General features: G+C 34.2%; 3 protein-coding genes across 4 annotated transcripts; all 3 read left to right on the forward strand.

The window, feature by feature from the left end:
* Nucleotides 1-1,455: 1,455 nt before the first annotated feature.
* LOC114413482 (luminal-binding protein-like) lies at nucleotides 1,456-5,153 on the forward strand. The gene is made up of 8 exons (XM_028377927.1): nucleotides 1,456-1,579; nucleotides 2,354-2,621; nucleotides 2,701-2,915; nucleotides 3,027-3,269; nucleotides 3,393-3,872; nucleotides 3,990-4,144; nucleotides 4,260-4,342; nucleotides 4,437-5,153. The coding sequence occupies exons 1-8, from the start codon at nucleotides 1,519-1,521 to the stop codon at nucleotides 4,936-4,938; spliced, it is 2,007 nt and encodes a 668-aa protein (XP_028233728.1). The 5' UTR covers nucleotides 1,456-1,518; the 3' UTR covers nucleotides 4,939-5,153.
* Nucleotides 5,154-7,702: 2,549 nt separating this feature from the next.
* LOC114413484 lies at nucleotides 7,703-8,318 on the forward strand. The gene has a single exon (XM_028377930.1). It carries the CDS (start codon nucleotides 7,815-7,817, stop codon nucleotides 8,085-8,087), a length of 273 nt encoding a protein of 90 aa, XP_028233731.1. The 5' UTR covers nucleotides 7,703-7,814; the 3' UTR covers nucleotides 8,088-8,318.
* Nucleotides 8,319-13,554: 5,236 nt separating this feature from the next.
* Nucleotides 13,555-18,383, forward strand: LOC114413483 (trehalase). 2 transcript variants are annotated; one of them, XM_028377929.1, is made up of 12 exons: nucleotides 13,555-13,698; nucleotides 13,843-14,344; nucleotides 14,434-14,553; nucleotides 15,228-15,343; nucleotides 15,469-15,569; nucleotides 15,658-15,767; nucleotides 16,002-16,074; nucleotides 16,157-16,318; nucleotides 16,410-16,497; nucleotides 17,228-17,327; nucleotides 17,418-17,631; nucleotides 17,918-18,383. In XM_028377929.1, exons 1-12 carry the CDS (start codon nucleotides 13,695-13,697, stop codon nucleotides 17,999-18,001), a joined length of 1,674 nt encoding a protein of 557 aa, XP_028233730.1. In that variant the 5' UTR covers nucleotides 13,555-13,694; the 3' UTR covers nucleotides 18,002-18,383. The 2 variants fall into 2 exon arrangements, with proteins under 2 accessions (XP_028233730.1, XP_028233729.1); XM_028377928.1 differs by lacking the exon at nucleotides 13,555-13,698 and having other exon boundaries at nucleotides 13,714-14,344.
* Nucleotides 18,384-20,082: the final 1,699 nt, after the last annotated feature.

Here is a 20,082-nt window from a genome sequence, read left to right on the forward strand (position 1 = left end):
TTTTGAATGTATATATATATATATATATAATCTTTGATATTCGGTCAGAGTTTGTTAACTTAATTTTTTTTCAAAAAAAAAAGATAGCATAAGGTAAAGAAGTGAACGAAGGTAGAAATATTTAAATATTTAATTTTCTTAATCACCTATTTCTTTCCATTTTTTATTTTTTTAATGGTCAAGTGACCTATTTAGTCTTTTTTTTTCACTATGGTCCTTTATCTTTTCAAACTAATCATTCCTCTTCTTTTTTTCAGAGAATTAATTGAAGTCATATTTTTTTTGTCTTTCTTTTATTGGTTTTAGTAGTTGATAGCCTTAGTGTCTTTATGTGTGCACTAGTGAAATTAAAGTCTTGTCTTTATAACTTCAGTTAATGTACTTAGAGTAATTAAAGACTCATAATTTCATAATTACAGTTAATGGTATATCTAGAATAATTAAAGGTTACTGGATCGTCCATCACCCTTACGATGTCTTTCATTAATTTGTCAACTTCTCGACGACTTTCACATTATTCAACATCTTTGTAGGATCAATCGATCTCACAAACTAACATAAAATTTTTTAAAGTGTTTTGTCATTATTCACATACTTTATAAGAAATTTCGTAGAAAGTCACATATCTCATAACTACTCTAAGTAAATCATGCTTAAATATGAAGTTTTTAAATAATGGGTTAACAAAAAAGTATATATATCTTGTTGATATAGGTAGTATCAATTAATTTTTTTAAGTCTTAATTGTACAGTCTCACACTTGCACATACGATCTCTCTCTCTTTCCGGTGTGATTCATCGAGATGTTACAAATGACATCTTGCACCTATCATCAAACGATATGTAACCAGAATCATATCAAAGGAGAAGAGGAAGAAGGAGATACGAGAAAAATATATTTTATGACGGTTAAAATACACAAATATTTGAGTATTATTAATAATGTTAATTTTAAACTGATAAAAAAATAACCTTAAACTATTTTAAAAAAAATGACCAACATAATTTTTTTAAAAGATTAAGGACCAAAGTGAAAAAAACAAGATAAAAGATCAAATAAGTCATTTAGCTTATTTTAATTGTGTTTTAATAATTATTTAAAAGATTATTAGTATTGAAAAGTAACTTTATATTATAATTTAAATTATTTATTATAAATTTAAAATATATTTAGATATGTTTTTATTATAAAATTAAATTATAATGTGATTTATATATTTATTATTAAAACATATTTATATATTATAAAATTTCAATTGTATAAAGTTAAACACTAAACATATATCACCATCTAAAATCCTAGTTTTGAATAAATGAAGCAGAGAAGGAGATGCGAGGTGTCCCCAAGCGAAAGGACCAATTTTATTGGCCAAACAATCCTTTCGGAACCTACGATTGGTCCACGTCACCACGTATGACATGCTCGTACTTTCGAGTGAGCACTATAAATGGCGAAGTCCCCGTCGTAAACTCAATAAAACTGCAATTCGTCCATCAAGAAAGGAAAGAAAAGGTGACATGATAATGGCTCGCTCGTTTTCACGCGGGTCTCTGCTTCCTCTCGCCATCGTTTCCTTAGGTAACAACCAGATCTCATCACTTTTCTCTTTCAATTTCAAATGTACGTAGTATCCAGATCCATCTCACTGCGATTCCTTTCAACCTTGTTTAGATCCCCTATTTTCATGGATCTGATGAGATCCTGACCCTACTTGCTTAACATTCTCATCACCGCCCTCGTTTTACTGCCACTGAGTATTATCATCATGCGTCTCTCGCTCTCTCCACATCTTAGAAATGCCTCAACAATGATTAGTCGCTGTTTTTCATTTGCGTCATTATTGTATCCATAATTTCTCTAATTTCGCAAAAACAACGCATGCTGCATAAACCTTTTTTTCTTCGTTAGACTAGTCGTGTTGCGTGTCTTGTGCAACAATAAATTAATTACGTGCTTGATTGCTTATTAATTTAGTTTCTCGTATTATAATATTCCTCATCCTTGGTCACTGATTAGATTACATGATGCATGATTTGATACCTAAAACATTTTTTTTCTTTCGTTTATGTCAATCTTTGTCACGCCTCCAAATAATTGATTTCTTCCTTTTAAAATAAGATTTGCCTCCTCCACTAAAGCAAGTAAGAGTAAATAAGTTATCTAGTTGATGAGAAAATCAATTTATTGATATTTCATCACATTCATAATTCAATGCTGTGCATGTATACTTGATTATCAACCATTTATATTGTCATGAATGAATGAGACTACCTACTTTACGTGAGTCAGTTTGCCATCAATTTAACTAGTTTGAGTTTACATTGTAATTAATGTTGAGAGAGTTCATCGCAGTATGTCTATTTGTGATTTCCATTGCAAAGGAGGAAGCCACCAAGTTGGGGACGGTCATTGGGATTGATCTTGGAACAACCTATTCATGTGTTGGTGTTTACAAGAACGGCCATGTTGAAATCATAGCCAATGATCAAGGTAACCGTATCACCCCATCGTGGGTTGCTTTCACCGACAGTGAGAGACTAATTGGAGAGGCTGCCAAGAATCTGGCAGCTGTCAATCCAGAAAGGACCATCTTTGATGTCAAGAGACTTATTGGAAGAAAGTAAGACTTACTCAAGTTGTTGATTTTTGACAATTTGATTTGATGGGATCAATGGTGACTGACATGTATCCTTTTGCAGGTTTGAAGATAAGGAAGTTCAAAGAGATATGAAGCTTGTTCCTTATAAGATTGTTAACAAGGATGGAAAACCTTACATACAGGTGAAAATTAAGGATGGTGAGACCAAGGTGTTCAGCCCTGAGGAAATCAGTGCCATGATTCTGACTAAGATGAAGGAAACTGCGGAAGCATTCCTTGGGAAGAAAATTAATGATGCTGTGGTCACTGTCCCAGGTAACTGGAAGTCTGGAACAACTCATGACTTATTTCTCCTGCAATCTTGATTGTTTTCTTCCTGCTTTTGCTTTTATGCCAATTTCTCACATTTTCCTTTCAACTGTACAGCTTACTTCAATGATGCTCAGAGGCAGGCCACCAAGGATGCTGGTGTCATTGCTGGTCTCAATGTTGCTAGAATTATTAATGAACCTACTGCTGCTGCCATTGCGTATGGATTGGACAAGAAAGGTGGCGAGAAGAACATTCTTGTTTTTGACCTTGGGGGTGGAACATTTGATGTTAGTATCTTGACAATTGATAATGGTGTTTTTGAGGTTCTTGCTACAAATGGAGATACTCATCTTGGAGGTGAGAATTTTTTTTTTTTATGAGTCTTAATAAGAAGAACTTATTATGTAGAAAAATATATTATTCTTTCCACCAAATTCTCCTCTGATGTTAATGCTTGCTATGTCTCCTTCGCCTTGCCAGGTGAGGACTTTGATCAGAGAATAATGGAGTACTTCATTAAATTGATCAAGAAAAAGCATGGAAAGGATATTAGCAAGGACAGTAGAGCACTTGGCAAGCTGAGGAGAGAGGCTGAGCGTGCAAAGAGAGCTCTCAGCAGCCAGCACCAGGTCCGTGTGGAAATTGAATCACTTTTTGATGGTGTTGATTTTTCTGAGCCACTCACCCGAGCTCGGTTTGAGGAGTTGAACAATGACTTGTTCCGGAAGACCATGGGTCCAGTGAAGAAGGCTATGGAAGATGCTGGATTACAGAAGAGTCAGATTGATGAGATTGTTCTTGTTGGTGGAAGCACAAGGATTCCAAAGGTACAACAACTTTTGAAGGACTACTTTGATGGAAAGGAGCCAAACAAGGGTGTCAACCCTGATGAAGCAGTTGCCTATGGTGCTGCAGTGCAAGGAAGCATTTTGAGTGGAGAGGGTGGTGAAGAAACCAAAGGTACTACAGTCTGTAATCTAACTTCTCATTACTTGTCCAGAAATCCTAAATATTATTTATGCAAGTAGATTGCCACGCATTACACTTTCTCATTGTTGTGTGGCTCTCTGGATCCAGATATCCTTCTCTTGGATGTGGCTCCCCTCACCCTTGGAATTGAAACTGTTGGTGGGGTGATGACGAAGTTGATTCCCAGAAACACTGTTATCCCTACCAAGAAATCTCAGGTGTTCACCACCTACCAGGATCAGCAGACTACCGTCTCCATTCAGGTATGGCTCATTATCTGACTGCATAAAAGTGCACGATGCTTGTTTTTCTTCTAAATCCAAAATTCATGACTGTGTAGTGGACTTTAATAATTTGATGCTTTTTCTCAATACATAGGTTTTTGAAGGTGAGAGGAGTCTCACAAAGGATTGCCGTCTGCTTGGGAAATTTGAACTGTCTGGAATTCCTCCAGCTCCAAGGTTTATTACCTGCTTTGATGATGCAGTGTCCTCTCTCAATATTGCTCAATTTAATGTTTGTAATTCATTGGTATTTTATTTGGTAATTGAACAGGGGTACCCCTCAAATTGAAGTGACCTTCGAAGTTGATGCCAACGGCATTCTAAATGTGAAGGCAGAAGACAAGGGCACTGGTAAATCAGAAAAGATCACCATTACAAACGAAAAGGGACGTCTTAGCCAGGAAGAAATTGAGAGAATGGTTCGTGAAGCAGAGGAGTTTGCCGAGGAAGACAAGAAGGTGAAGGAGAGGATTGATGCTCGCAACAGTCTTGAAACCTATGTCTACAACATGAAAAACCAGATCGGTGACAAGGACAAGCTCGCTGACAAGTTGGAGTCTGATGAAAAGGAGAAAATTGAGACTGCAGTAAAAGAAGCATTGGAATGGCTGGATGACAACCAGAGTGTGGAGAAAGAAGAATATGAGGAGAAGCTCAAAGAGGTGGAAGCTGTTTGCAACCCAATCATCAGTGCTGTATATCAGAGATCAGGTGGAGCCCCAGGTGGTGGTGCATCAGGCGAGGAGGATGATGATTCTCATGACGAGCTCTAGAGATGTTCTTGCGTAGCAATGAATGATGAGCAGTAGTGTAGTTTAAGCGGAGTCTTAAAGTTTTTATAACAGGTGGAAGTTGAGAAAAGCTTCCCCAGCTCTTGTATTTTTGGTGCCGAAAATACTTTAAAAGATAAATGCTTGAATTTGTTTTAGGTTGGCTAGTTTTACCACTCACCTTGCGTCTCGGTTTTCCGAGATTCGTTTTATTTTCATGCTGTATGTTCCTCTGCGTGCTTTTGGCTTGTGACTTTCCCCTTAGGACTAGGGAAGACGGTTGGACTCGGAACGACAGGCGTCTACGTAATGTATGCATTAGTGTCTGTTACGTACATTGATCTTGAAATGGTGGTTTAAAATTTAAATAAAATGTTTGACAAATAATAAAATGAATCTCTAGAAAAGTCTATTTAAGACTGTATACGAGACCATCAGAAAAATGAAAGAAAAGAAAAAAGAAATAATTTTTAGAAAAATTCCCTTAGAATGAAAATGGATTTAATAATTTTGAAGAAGGAAAGTCATCCTAATTTTCTTCACTTAGTTTTTTTCAATTGTTTGAGACTTATTTAAGTTGTTGGTTACTTGTATAAAAATAAAGAAAAGTCATCGTGACTTTCTCTGTCTCTTTTAAGACAATTTCATTTTTTTTTATCTCTTTTAAGACAACCGTGATTTAGAAAGAAAAGTAAAAGGAAAGAAATTATTTAATTTTAAAATAAAGGTAGATGAACGATCTAACAACTGAAGTTTGAAGTAAGAAAAGAAAAACAATTTTTGTGGTTTGATATAATTAATTATTGTTTTTAAAAATTGGTTATATAATGAGTTATGAATACATAACCCTTTTTTTTTAACATGAGAAACAATACAAGAGGGAATATGATCAAATCATGAGAGCTAGTATATAATCTTGAAGGTTAAGAGTCACATAGTGGCGGGGAAGGTTATGTTTTGAAATCATTGTTTCAGTGTTGAGTGTGAAAACCTCTATTTAATGTGCAAGTGTTGTGGTCTATGTGGACATATTGCTGGAAACAACCAGGAAAAAAAAGTAGTGTTGCCAGAAAACTATACTGGTGATGGCGAAGGAGAATTGAATGCAGAGGAGATGCCCAACATGTAATCCTTAGATCCATGCATGTCAATCACTTGAATTAGGGCCATAATGATATGTACGAGGATTGATTGGTGATGACAAAAAAGGATAAAGATCAAGAAAATCTAGCCAAAGCAAGACATAGGGCATGAAAATATGTTCCAAGCATTGGATATCCATATAATAAGAAGAAGGATTTAGTGGATAATGACGTAATGTTGCAACAAATATTTAATGTTGGCAACTTAGAAGGTCAAAACAAGTTTTCCAAAGGAAAAAAAAACGAATTCAAAGTGACCCAAAAATGGTAATTAGGGCTATACCACCTGGCGTGCAAATCTTGATTAAGAAATAAGCAGTTTTTTTTTTTTAATTCGCGCCCAAGAATTATGCAACTCTTTTCTCACAATGTACATCACTTAAATGTTTGAGATTGTATTTTGCACTCCACCATCAAGAAAAATAAAGTTTTACCACATGTTTGCAAAAGTTTCGAAAATTTTCCAATCACAAATTTCTTTAAGTGTGGTATTTTATTAATTGTAATGGGACTAAGGTTAAAGTGGATGAAAAAGTCATTTAGGATTTTATTATTTCCAGAAGTTTTTTCCTTTGGAAGCAATTATGTTTGAGATACCATCGAATATTAAATGTGAATATTTCTTTCAGCAAGGATTCAGACCTTGGTTTACCATATTGTGAAATATTAATTCCTTCCGTTAGATCCAACCCTAGTTAGTAAAATCATTTAGACTTTGCTGATTGAAAAGTGAATTCATAAATTAAGTTTATCCAAAAAATATCCTTAGAAGATTTTCAATTGACATATAAATCCATAATGCCTTACCTAAAGATGGCAAAGTGTTTTCTTTTGATAATTTTTGTTTTTCTTTCTGTTTTATTTTCAAATTTATAGTTTTTATTATGATCTTTCCTTACCCAATTTCAATTTTCAATTCCCATTTTTCAATTAAACAATCTTCAATAGCTTGTTATACCCTCACTTTAAACTTAAATTTTTTACTTGCTTCCAAGCAAGTTTCAATAGGTAATCCCAAACTTAAGCTTATAGCTTAAGGGCTCACGTTTCAATTTTAAATTTCTTATAAATTCAAATAAGAATATATATATATATATATATATACTAGTCACAATTATCTTAATTAATTCAAGTCATAATTATTTTAATTCATATAATCATGTATTTATATTAACTGAATAAATACAAAATTTGAACTACATTTCAAAAGAAAAAAAAAGAATAAGATATCAATATTACTTACGTGGCAATTGGGCATCAATTTGTGAAAAGTTAAGGCGGTGTCATTTTTATTTTAATTAATAATTAATATCCTTTTTTCCAAAATATTATATTTATTTTGAATTAGTTTTATATTTTAAAAATCGAGAAGCAAATCGAAGTTTAACGATTTCATAATTATTAATAAAATATTAAGTAAAAATAAAACTAACGGGCCTATGAAGGGCCCAATAGCATCCGAAGTCCAGACTAGATCAAGAATAGTAAAAAAAAAAAATTAATTAAATGGATTATTTATACAACACAACTGACCGTGACAAAGTACAATTAGTAAACTTCACCAAAAAAAAGTACAATTAGTAAATTCAGAAGAAAAAAACAAGAAATCAGGGGCAACAGGGTAATTTCAGAAACTCTGTCTCCCTCCCTTGTTTATTCCTCCCAAAACAAAAAAGACGGTTTCGTTGGAAGAAAGAAAGGACGAAATTGAGTTTAAGATCTGATTGGGCGGCGACGATGGAGAACAACGACAGTATCATATCGCGGGAGAAGATCGACCAGGCGGCCGTGTGGCTCGGCTCCGCCGTCTCTTCCGCTTTCTTTTCCTCTTTGGAACGCTTTTCCTGCGTCAACGTCGCCACCTCTGACCCCGACAACGACGAAGACGACGACGATTATTACTCCACCACCACCGCCACTCCCACCGCCGCATCCACCACCACCACTAGCCCTCCCTCCATTCAGATCGACGGGAAAAAAACAAACGACGTCTCCAACCTCCCCGTTTGAGACAATATAACGACGACGTCGTTGCTGCGCTGTGTATAGACCTTTTTCCTTTTCCTTCTTTCGTGTGTGTTATGTAAGGAATCCCGATTTTCATTTCTTCATACTTTCGACGTCGTGAAAAAGAAAAGATGTGATGCAATTTTATTATGCCTGTCTACATATATAATTAACTAATTACATGCTTATATATTTCTATTAAATTGTATTATTAATTTATTTTATTTTATCTTATCTCGCCGTTGTGTTATGTTATTGACGCTATTTCAATTTGTTTGAGCTAGGGTAGATGCTTTTTTGATTTTGATTTGGACAAGGCTTTGAATTAATCATTGCAAATTTCGTATTGATCATGGATTTAATTTCTAATGTACAAGCGAAGCGTTTAGATCTTTTACTGTCTCAGAATTCTATCTACATTACAAGTTTTCTAGCTAGGCTAAGGTCCTGATTCATTTATTGCATTGTGGTGGTCCATTGTGAGTTGAGCCTTATATTGCTAAGAGTAACTCGCAGAAATGTTATTACACTGCAGAATGCAGACAATGATTTCAATTTTTTTAAAAATGTGATGAAACATGATTGATGTGTGGATTTGGATGTTCAGTTAAATATTTGGACTTGTTGGATGGGTAGGGAAAGATGTCTAAGGGATAAAAAAAGATAAAGATACATACACCATTGCCAGTTGCTTCCATATATCAAATAAATAGGTAAGCACAAACACTCAGGAATCACCTTTAAGATAAGGTTTATTGAATCTGTTTTTACAGCAGGTATGGGAATGAATACGTGTATCCTCTGATGCTTATCTAATGGGCTGATCACAAGTCCTAGTTTCATTCATTTATCTCATTGGGGTTGTCAAATCACAAATGATTGCTTTAGTTTGGTTCTTGTGGTTGTGGGGGAAAACACTTCTAGGATTTTTTTTTCTTTCTATGTCATGGTTCTTGGAAAATTAAAAAACTTATCATGACTACAATAGTTTGCTGGGATGGAAAACGAAATGAAAGCTGTTACGATGGTTTGTTTAACATTGAGGATTGTACAAGGGATTGTGTTATATCTCCAAATTCTGATATTCAATTTCTCAGACATAATAATTTTGGCTCAGCAAATTCAAATTTCTTTTTAGTTCATAAATATATCCTATTAACATTAGGAGAGAGACTTGCATAGTCTTGATCAACATGTTTCTTTCAACCACTTCGCACAAATTAAGAAATTTAGTTAGTAGTATTAAATTTGTTAACAATTTGTATTATTTTTTTAAAATTATCTTTAAAACTATTTAGATTTCATTATTCTAACCTCTTTTAAGTTTTAACATAATTAATTGGTGCATCTCCACTTAAGAGTATTTTTGTAAGCAAAACAAAAAATAATAATGTTTTAGAGAATAGACAATAGACAATTTGGAAGGGATCTATAAAATGGATCATGACAAACTTCCCTTCTTATAAAAAGACCAAAAGTAGTATAAGTCATTTGGTTTTAGTCTGCAAAATTTATCTAATCTATGACAACATGGGAGTAGATTTAGTTTAAGAGTATGCTTGGAGGACAAGATTTTCTGCATAGTTAATTCTTGTTAAAATTGATACATTATGCTTGATCTAAGTCATTTGGTTTTAGTCTGCAAAATTTATCTAATCTATAACAACATGGGAGTAGATTTAGTTTTAGAGTATGCTTGGAGGACAAGATTTTCTGCATAGTTAATTCTTGTTAAAATTGATACATTATGCTTGATCTAAGCCTGGGAAAGGTTAAGTGGAGTGCCCTTTACTTTTGGTTATGAGGGAATAGGGATGCTGGATATGGGTAATAAATATCTCTTGTATCTGTAATGTTGAGGTATAATGCCATATAGTCTAAGCATAGAACATGCAATGTGAGAGTAGAGACTGATTTGAGCTTAAGCTGTGTCCTTTTCTTTCTAGGTTACATCTTTCTCCTCTTCCCTGCGTGACACTTTAAAAGTGCTTGTGTGTGGGTGAATCACTGTGTATAGTTCCTATGGTATATGTATATGTATTGTTTCTGTAGTTAGAAATCATAACTAACAGAAAGAAAAGAAGAATACTAGGAGAAAAAACTTTCTTGATATGTTGCTTTTGGTCATCATGCAGTGCTTCTCTTTTTGGCAGATAATCCGGACCTACTGGTTCTTTGCCCAGAACCGCTGCAGTGTTATAACCAATTTATTTTCCTTAGAATAATACAATAAATACAATATGAACAGTAGTCAGTGCTCTTGTGAGTGTTTTTACCGGCTTTACTGATCTCCATTCTCCTTCCAACATAGAAGCATGACTATGCATCGTCGAATTATGTAAAGCTTTGCTCTCTTCTCCTTCAAAATTCTACTCTTTGGTGGCTGAAATTTGACTTGCTTTTCTGTGGGTGTGGATTTGTCCATGATCTGGTTTCTCTTTACAAACTATCCCTGTTAGAATTCTTCTCCTGCGTCAAGAGTTTAAGGAATTTCTCTGGGTAGAAGTGTGTCTGTTTGTAGGAGTTACTGAAATTATGCTTGAGTTGAGTTTGAAGTCAATAATAGTGGTGAAAGTAAAGGCAAATAGTTATTAGTAATTGGAGTTAGCTTTCTGCGGTCAAACATAGAGCTGATTTTGCTGCTTTAAGTCGTGGTCTTGGGCTTCTCTGGTCTAACGTCCGGAATCCCGGGACTGCTGTCTTCTCTGCTCTGCCTCTCCATTTACTGCCAAAAGACAAAGAAACTGCCTTGCCTCTTATTTTTATCGGATGACTTTAAATGCTTAAGATTGACTGACTGGGTCTCTCTTCATCATCATATTGTCTAACTGAAAGAGAAATACTATACAAGTAATGTGTGGACCTTTGCACTCGGTGAGATTCTTGCCTCTCAAAATGGTCATAGATCCTAGATACAAGACATTTAATCTTCAATAAAGTAGATGGATAGTTTGCACAATGCCATGGTGGTGATCCAAAAGTATTTCATATTTATGATTTTAAGAGATTAAATGTTTTTTTACTAGAAAAAGTATCTCCAGCATTTCTTTAGGGACTATTTGATTTTAGTGATTAGTGATTTTATTTTAGGAACTTATTTAAGTATTTATCTTAATATTTATTACAAGTTAGAATAGAAAATCAATACTTTCTCAAATATCAAATATAAGATAAAAAATTATTTCACGCTAACTAAGAAAGATAGATAACTATATTTAATTGTATCAATCTCAATTTAAAATTAACTTTTTTCAACTTATCTTTAATTGAAACTTGATATAAAAAAAAATAAAAGAGTTATTAGAACTAAAATTTCAATTAAATGAAGTGTTTTTTTTTAAATAGTATTAAATAAGGCAAAATTAATTAATTTTTTTATATTATATAAAAAAATGTGCTTATTATTTCCTATATTTGAGGCCGTGGTAGTAATTAATAATGAACTTCTAGATACGTTTTATTTTTACCTTGTCATCCTCCGGCTTTCTCTCTTCTGCTTTCTCATGTATGCACATAAGACCAATTTGTGCAACCGATAAAGTGAAAAGTAAATAAGAAGTAACAGATCAACTGAACATATAAAAAAAATCCGGTCAATTGCACTCTTTTCCGCTGCAATTCATTCTGCCGATGCATTTTTATATTGTCTCTGATTAGCAAATTACATACACTTAATAGTTTTTTAGGTTATGCATCCGTCAAATTAGAAGTTAGCCCTTAAAATTAATGCGAAAACCATCGCATGAAATAGATATGCGAAAACCAAACAATTTGAACAGTTTTTTCCTATCGTACGTGAGCATTTTAATTCATCACACATGTGCATTGTATATTTAAAGTTCGTCCAAAATATTGACCAACACGAGTAGTACTTTGATGTTCTTCGCTGTTAGGATGCATCTGATTAAAAAATGGATCTGGATTACTATTGATGAATGGAGGTTGAAGACAGTCAAGCTCAAACCAAAGTCCATATTCCATTTCCATACCATAGGATAGCGTGTTTGGAATCTCATTTGTAAGTTGTAACGTACGTGCATCTCATATTTTTCAGGTTAATGCAAAGAAAGACGTAGAAACTATTAAGAATAGTTTTGTTATTGATATATATATATATATATATATATATATATATATATATATATATATATATATATATATATATATATAACATGTTTGGATCGCCATTGGTAAAAGAAAAAGTATGGTATCTAACGTCAAAAATTGAAGCAAAGAAAAGTAACTTGTACATCAAATGAAAAAAGTGACCTGATTTTAGGGCTTCACAACACAGATCCAAACAGGCTAGTAGTTTTTCTACATCCTAAACGTGTTACCAGACACGTATCAGATAAGCCACTATTCTATGATGACAATTTTATTGTGTGACAGTGCTTGTAATATTGGTTGCAGCACAGAATTGCTAAGAAGCAATGTTTCAGCCTCACAGAGTGCATATGTATTGAATTATGTCAGAGTGTTATTGTTTATTTTAATGAACAATGATTTTTTTTTTTCTCGATTCCTTATTTTACCCTCTCATCTGCGAAAAAGAGAAAATATAGCGTCAGGATTATGTAAAAAAAATATTTTTTTCTTTTTATTGTCTTCCATGTAATTCTTGTTTTTGCTCCTTTTGTGAACACAAGGATAAATTAGTCAATGTAATATACTATATTAATGCTTGTTTGATGCCTAATTTTTTTTCAGAGTCAATGTTAATTGTTAGTTTTTTTTAGAATGTTAGTTGTTTGGTGCTTAAATTAAATATAAATTAGAACTTGAACTTGAAAATTAATTCTAATTTTTATGTTAAGTTTCTTCATAAAAAAAATAGTATTGCTATTCTATGAAATGATTGAGTAAATCTTCATTTTAATCCTTGAAAATTGAGATTATATATGTAAGCTTTTGTTTTTTTTATCAATAAAACTAGGCACTTCGACCTTGGTAGCTTTTCTGAAAGTGGTATTAGACCTTTACGTAGCTTTCATGTGTAATTCCTCTATGAAACTATGTAATATGATCCAATAGATTGCAACGTAATATGGTCCAAAATCGGATTATAATATGTTCTTAGATGTAATATAACTATGTAAGAATATGATAAAAAAATTGAATCATCAAATCTAATCTAAACTACATTCTATCATTTGGATTACATTGACTATATTTCTATGAAAATAATTGACTATATTTCTATGAAAATAATTCAAATCGAATCAAACCCCATATTATGTTAATCTTTGGATTGAACGACTTTTTTTGACTCAAAATTCATTTGTTAACACCACAAGCAAGCTTACTAAAGGAGAAATAAGACCAACAACTTTTCATGATGTTCAATAATAGTTTTAAGTGAATATATAAAAAAAATGTTATTATAAAATATGTGTTACTATCACCTTATATCATTAACTCCTAGGTATCAAATAAAATTTGTGTATATTTATCAAAAGATGTTATGTGTTGGATGTAAAGAAATGATATTTGTATTGAAGCAATAATAAACCAATGACAACAGAGTTGGGGTAGAACTAGAAAGCATCCCTAGCAAAAGTCAAGGTTGGCCCCTTGCGTCAATCGCCGGCTTCGAAATCGCTGTCAATTATGGGTTTGTTCTCTTCTTCTTCTTCTTCATGTTATGTGTTTGATTAATTACCAAAATAAAAAAGTTTCCAAACAATGGCCGAGTACGCTCAAAATTATAAAGTGCTCATCCTCACATGGCTCTCACTAACACTAGTCACTGTAACAGCATCACACTGTGTAATGGCCGTGACGCCCTCAACCCCTCTTCTCTCCTTCCTCGAACGCCTCCAAGAAACAGCCTTCGAAACCTTCGCCCATTCCAACTTCGATCCCAAAACCTACGTGGACATGCCTCTCAAGTCCGCCCTCACGGTTACCGAGGACGCGTTCCAGAAGCTTCCGAGGAACGCCAACGGGTCCGTGCCGGTTGAGGATTTGAAGCGTTTCATAGAAGCCTACTTTGAAGGTGCAGGGGATGATCTGGTGTACCGGGACCCACAGGATTTCGTTCCCGAGCCGGAGGGTTTCTTGCCCAAGGTGAACCACCCTCAGGTTAGGGCCTGGGCCTTGCAGGTCCATTCGCTTTGGAAAAACTTGAGCCGGAAAATATCCGGTGCGGTGAAGGCACAGCCAGACTTACATACGCTGCTCCCTCTCCCTGGTTCGGTTGTCATTCCCGGGTCGCGTTTTCGCGAGGTTTATTACTGGGATTCCTATTGGGTTATTAGGTGGCCTTGACTTTGACCTTGCTTCTGCACTTTGTTATTATTGCTACTTGGCCTGCCACTGCTTACCTGCTTTTGTTTTTTGGCTTCAGGGGCCTGCTGGCCAGTAAAATGCATGACACAGCTAAGGCTATTGTCACCAATCTCATTTCCTTGATAGATAAATATGGCTTTGTTCTTAATGGGGCTAGAGCTTACTACACTAACAGGAGGTACTCCACTCCACTCGTCTTGTGCCTGTTATGCTATGCCATTTGCCAAAACATTCATTTTTATGTCAGAATAATAATACCTCTAACTAATAATTTTTCATGTTGAACTTAAATATAAATAAATTTAACAAATTTTAATTCTATTTTTAATGATTCTTTTTTTTATTCATGATAATAAGTTCCAATTAAAGGTATTTTTAAAAATAATCTTATTTTTTATTAAAGATTAAAAAAATTAAATGATGTCAACTAACTTTCTCAATTAGTATGAAATTAATTATTCTTATTATAATGAGTTTAGAGGGAGTAGTGTACTAGTAACATGTAACTTTTGTCCTATAATAAATAAGTATTGCCTGACTTTGGTGTTTTTGTGTGCTTATGATTTAGTTGCATGCCCTTTCATACAACGTTATTAATGCCATTTATTGAATTAGACTTTACGAATATCAATTTTTTTCTGGTTTTATAATTTACTAATTTTTTTATTTTAAAATAACTTAACGAATTGCTTGATTTCACTCTCGTCATCTTACCTTTGATATCATGCCACATTCTCATTCATATCAGCACTCTGTTCCTTGTGAAATAAAACTATAAAAGGAAGTTATTATAAATAATTATTGTTCTTATAAACTGAAATGGTGACTATAAGCTTTACTATGATTTTATAGCCAGCCTCCCCTTTTAAGCGCCATGATTTATGAGATATACAATAGCACGGGTGACTTGGAATTAGTTAAAAGATCTCTACCTGCCTTACTGAAAGAATATGAATTTTGGAATTCAGGTATTGCACTACAACTTTTGGCCTCAATCACTTTATTAACTGTGGTTGGATGATATTTGTATATTTATTTTCTAGTTTGCCTAAGTGGTCAAGTCTAATGGTTTGCCATATATTTTATCTTGTAGATATACATAAACTGACCATTTTGGATGATCAAGGTTGCACTCATACCTTAAATCGTTATTATGCAAAGTGGGACAAACCCAGGCCGGAATCGTCCATAATGGTGTGTGTGGTTTGTTAACTACTGGGGTATTCATGAAATGGCACTTAAACAGTTAAATTATAACTTTGGGTAATTCATCGTGCAATAGGACAAGGCATCTGCTTCCAACTTCTCCAGTGTTTCAGAAAAACAGCAGTTTTACCGTGAACTGGCATCAGCTGCTGAATCAGGATGGGATTTCAGCACCAGATGGATGAGGTACTATTTTGTATACGCTAACATTTTCGACCTCCTAAAAAGAAAGAGAAAAAACCATAAAAGTTAGGCATTGAGATGCTGTTGTGGCAACTCAGTGTTTGTAAGGCTCCCAAGCCTAAGGCTAAGTACTTTCAATCAAATGCTCGCCTTTCTCAAGTTTGATTCTAACACTTTGCCTTCTTTAAGAGTCGACAATACTTACAGTTCAATGAAATCATATCTCTTATGACGCAGAAATCCACCTAATTTCACAACATTGGCTACAACATCTGTAATACCTGTTGATTTGAACGCATTTCTACTCGGGGTATGTCTTAGACTAATGAATAAAAGAAGAACTGAAATCAGTGTCTATAACCTTATCAATTTTGTGATGCCCATTGGTTCAGATGGAACTTAATATTGCCTTATTTGCAAAAGTTACTGGAGATAATAGCACTGCTGAACGGTTCCTGGAAAATTCTGATCTTAGAAAGAAGGCAATGGACTCTATTTTCTGGAATGCAAACAAGAAACAGTGGCTTGATTACTGGCTCAGCAGTACATGTGAGGTATTTCCTGGAGCCCTCTGTATTAATCTACCATAAGATGAGCTGTCTTTGCCTTCTGTACTTCTTATGACGGTCTATTTGATACTTTTAGGAGGTTCATGTTTGGAAAAACGAGCATCAGAATCAAAATGTATTTGCTTCCAATTTTGTTCCTTTGTGGATGAAGCCATTTTACTCAGGTATGCTTGATAGATATGCTATCACATCAACTTTAGTTGCGACTGGCAAGTGAATTTAAGTACACAAGTGGTTGCTGCAAATTGTGGTATCAGTTTAGTATTGAGTTCAAGTGGTTGTTGCAAATTGTGGTATCAGTTTAGTATCGAGTTCAATCCTTGTTGTTGCTAATCAGCAAGCTTGAACTTTATTTACAGGAGGTTGCCTTGAATACACACATTCATGCATAGAGAATCATGAACTTAAGATCAATTTCCCAAGTGTAAACAATTACACCATCCATACTTTGGACTGTGATTTTGTCAGTTTGATTGTTCAATTATAGGTTAACTAGTTGCCTTATTGATCTTGCATGCCAAGTTTTAAAGTAACTGTAGATTATTAAGTACTTAAGTTGAATTGTTGGTCGTTAAAGATATGGATAGATTGCTAAACTAGTTTAGATTAGCATGTGATTTTATCATTTTTATGAAAAATGATCTAAAAAGCTGTTAAGCAGCGTAACATTAGTTTATTTTATTGGTGTATATATTAATTTAATTAAGGAAGGAGTCTCTATTGAATGCACACAAAGGATGCTTTAACAAATTTCTTCTTCTAAAATTGTTTTTGATTGGATATCAAACGAGCACCACCAACCAATAACTAAAATTGTTTACCTTTATCTCTGAAACATTGAAAAAAAATCCTCCTGCATTTTAAGTTGATTATTGATGTTTTATTTTTATCAAGATACTTCGCTTGTGAGTAGTGTTGTTGAAAGTCTCAAAACATCTGGCCTGCTCCGTGATGCTGGAGTTGCAACTTCTTTGACTGATTCAGGGCAACAGTGGTAAGTAATAAGCAAGGTGAGGGAGGGAAAGATAGGTAAAATATTACACTTAATCAGCCTTTGTTAATGACCCTTAAATACTTTCAATAGGGACTTTCCAAATGGGTGGGCGCCGCTTCAACACATGCTAGTGGAAGGACTGCTAAAATCAGGATTGAAAGAAGCAAGGTTATTGGCTGAGGAAATTGCCATCAGATGGGTCACAACCAATTATATTGTTTATAAGAAAACAGGTGTAATGCATGAAAAGTTTGACGTGGAGCATTGTGGAGAATTTGGAGGTGGGGGCGAATATGTACCCCAGGTATGGCTATGCTTCACCATTATTGTTTTTGGTCTAGGGAAACGTTCGAGAAAAATATAAGATGATTTGGGTGACTGGAAGAAATTTGACTTTTACTTTCTTCTCTATGGATTTGTTATTAGGCTTCTTATTTCAGAGGGAAAAAAATTAATGTTATTATTAGACTGTATGGAAGAAATTTTCTGTATGGATTTGTTAACTTTTTATTTCAGTGAGAAAAAAGTAAATGACATCTTTGCCATCTGCCTGTTTCACATGTATCTGACTGAACTGTATTGCAATGCAGACTGGTTTTGGCTGGTCAAATGGAGTTGTGTTGGCATTCTTGGAGGAGTTTGGATGGCCTGAAGATCGGAACATAGAATGCTGATGTGCCCAGAGATAGAAAGGTGGAAAAAATTTGGTACGCTGCAAGAATTTATTCATGAAAGCTATTTGCATGAGGGGTTGAAGAAAAGTAGTTAATAAATGCGTCAAAAGCCACTTGTTAAAGCCTATAATGAAAGTTGAGATGATTTGAGTTTATTACTTTATTTGCCATTTGATGTTTTACTTGGAAGTATGTTCAGAAAATTCAACAAAAGTGATGGATGTCATCACATATCAATGCTTTGGCACAAATTGATGCATAATTGGACCATTTGATGTGAGTTGCTTAATATTACTGGCGTCTGACGGGATTAAACACGATCCAAATGTGACACGTATATTGGGCGGCGTTAACACCGTGATACAAGACTGTATTGGGCTTATATTGTTTGTTACACTCACAACTCCCCTCTCTTCACACCTCCCTCCCCCCCTCCCCCCCTCCCGTCACCTCCTTTTTTTTCTGTGTTGCCAATATGACGGAAATAATGTATTTTGACAAAATCTTATTAAACTAAATATTTTGTCGATGAACATAATGAAAATTGGTTTCTGCTGTATATCTTGACAGTTTTGGTCAATACACTCAACGAGAAATAAATTTTCATTGAAGGTATTGTTGGAAATAATCTAAGTCCCACATCGACTAAAATAATTTCACATTAGAATATATAAGTGAGGAATAACTCTCACCTCTTAAGTTAGCTTTTGAAGTTGAGTTAGGCCTCTCAAATTATTCAGTCTAAGAGATATTTTATTTATACAAAAAATACCAAAAAAAGTTGTGTGTGGGAAGATTAAAAAAAAGGGCTTGAGAAAATCATGGGCCTTTTGTTTCGTGCAACTCTCCAATGCCCCATCAAACCTCAAAATTCAAGTGCTTGGCGTTTGACGTAATGAATCTGAAGCCCACAACACAGTTTCTAAAAGGTGTAATAAATAAATAAAAATAAAGATGGAATACACTTCAAAAGGTTCGAGAATCTCTTCGTCCATCTATTAGCAAAGTCGTTACTCTGACGAAAAAGATGATCTGGTAATATTTGTGCTATGTTTACAAAACACAAATAAGTTGTCTAGTGATGTATTTAATATTTAGTAGTTGTCAGGACTCAGGTGGTATTTTATATTTTATTGAAAATATTTTGTACGGTTTAAGTTTTTATTTCTCTCTTTCGGTGCAACGAAATACAGTTTCAATCTGCAGGAACCAACTGGATTCGTTAATGTATACTATGTCCCACCTGGGCACTACGCTCATTTTATTTTATTTTTTTTATCCAAGATATATACTACATGTACCACATCCATGAAATGAAATCTACAATAAGGTTATTTGTTATATCAAATTGCTTTCTTTATAATGTTTCCGTTAACTTTCTCCATTTCGGTTAACGAGTCACAGAACTTAATATTTTGCGTTTCTGGCATGTGTCACCAACCATTCCCCCACGCATCACCCTCTTTACTTTTTCTTTTTTGGCATATATTGGTGGAGATTTGCCCAACCTTGCCTTACCAATCAACAAATGTAAGCTATTATTCGGTAATCAATCGAACAATAGATTATAGATTATTAAATTAAAATGGTGGATGGATGATTAGTATCACTAAATCATTTTATAGTTTATTTATGTAGATTAAGAAACTAGAAAAGCTTATTCCTAAAACCAAGGACGCGGGTCCTCCAAGATTCTACTCTAACCCATGAAAGAGCGGCAATCATTGAAGAATACTTTCACTCAATAATGAAAACAAGCGAGAAATGTGTTTATGGGGTCTTTAATATATACAAATAGCCACCCTATAATGAGTGAGTGGGAAGTAATTGCCACAAATACAATTTAATATGCGATACATAGTTAATGGATTTTGCTTCTCCTGACTCGAGTCCCACAATTGATTGGTCAAATAAAGATGGCTAGGAATCACTAATGACCCAAAAGCAGTGGATAAACGGGGATGATATATGATTGATGATTGTGGCATATTAAAAAATGCACATAAAATCTAGGGCTCGATAGGATGGGTTGTGTTTATATGCAGGAGACAAATCGAAGAGAAAGCCACTTTTAGGTACAA

Source organism: Glycine soja, chromosome 5 (assembly GCF_004193775.1).
Source record: "Glycine soja cultivar W05 chromosome 5, ASM419377v2, whole genome shotgun sequence".
NCBI classification, from domain to species: domain Eukaryota; kingdom Viridiplantae; phylum Streptophyta; class Magnoliopsida; order Fabales; family Fabaceae; genus Glycine; species Glycine soja.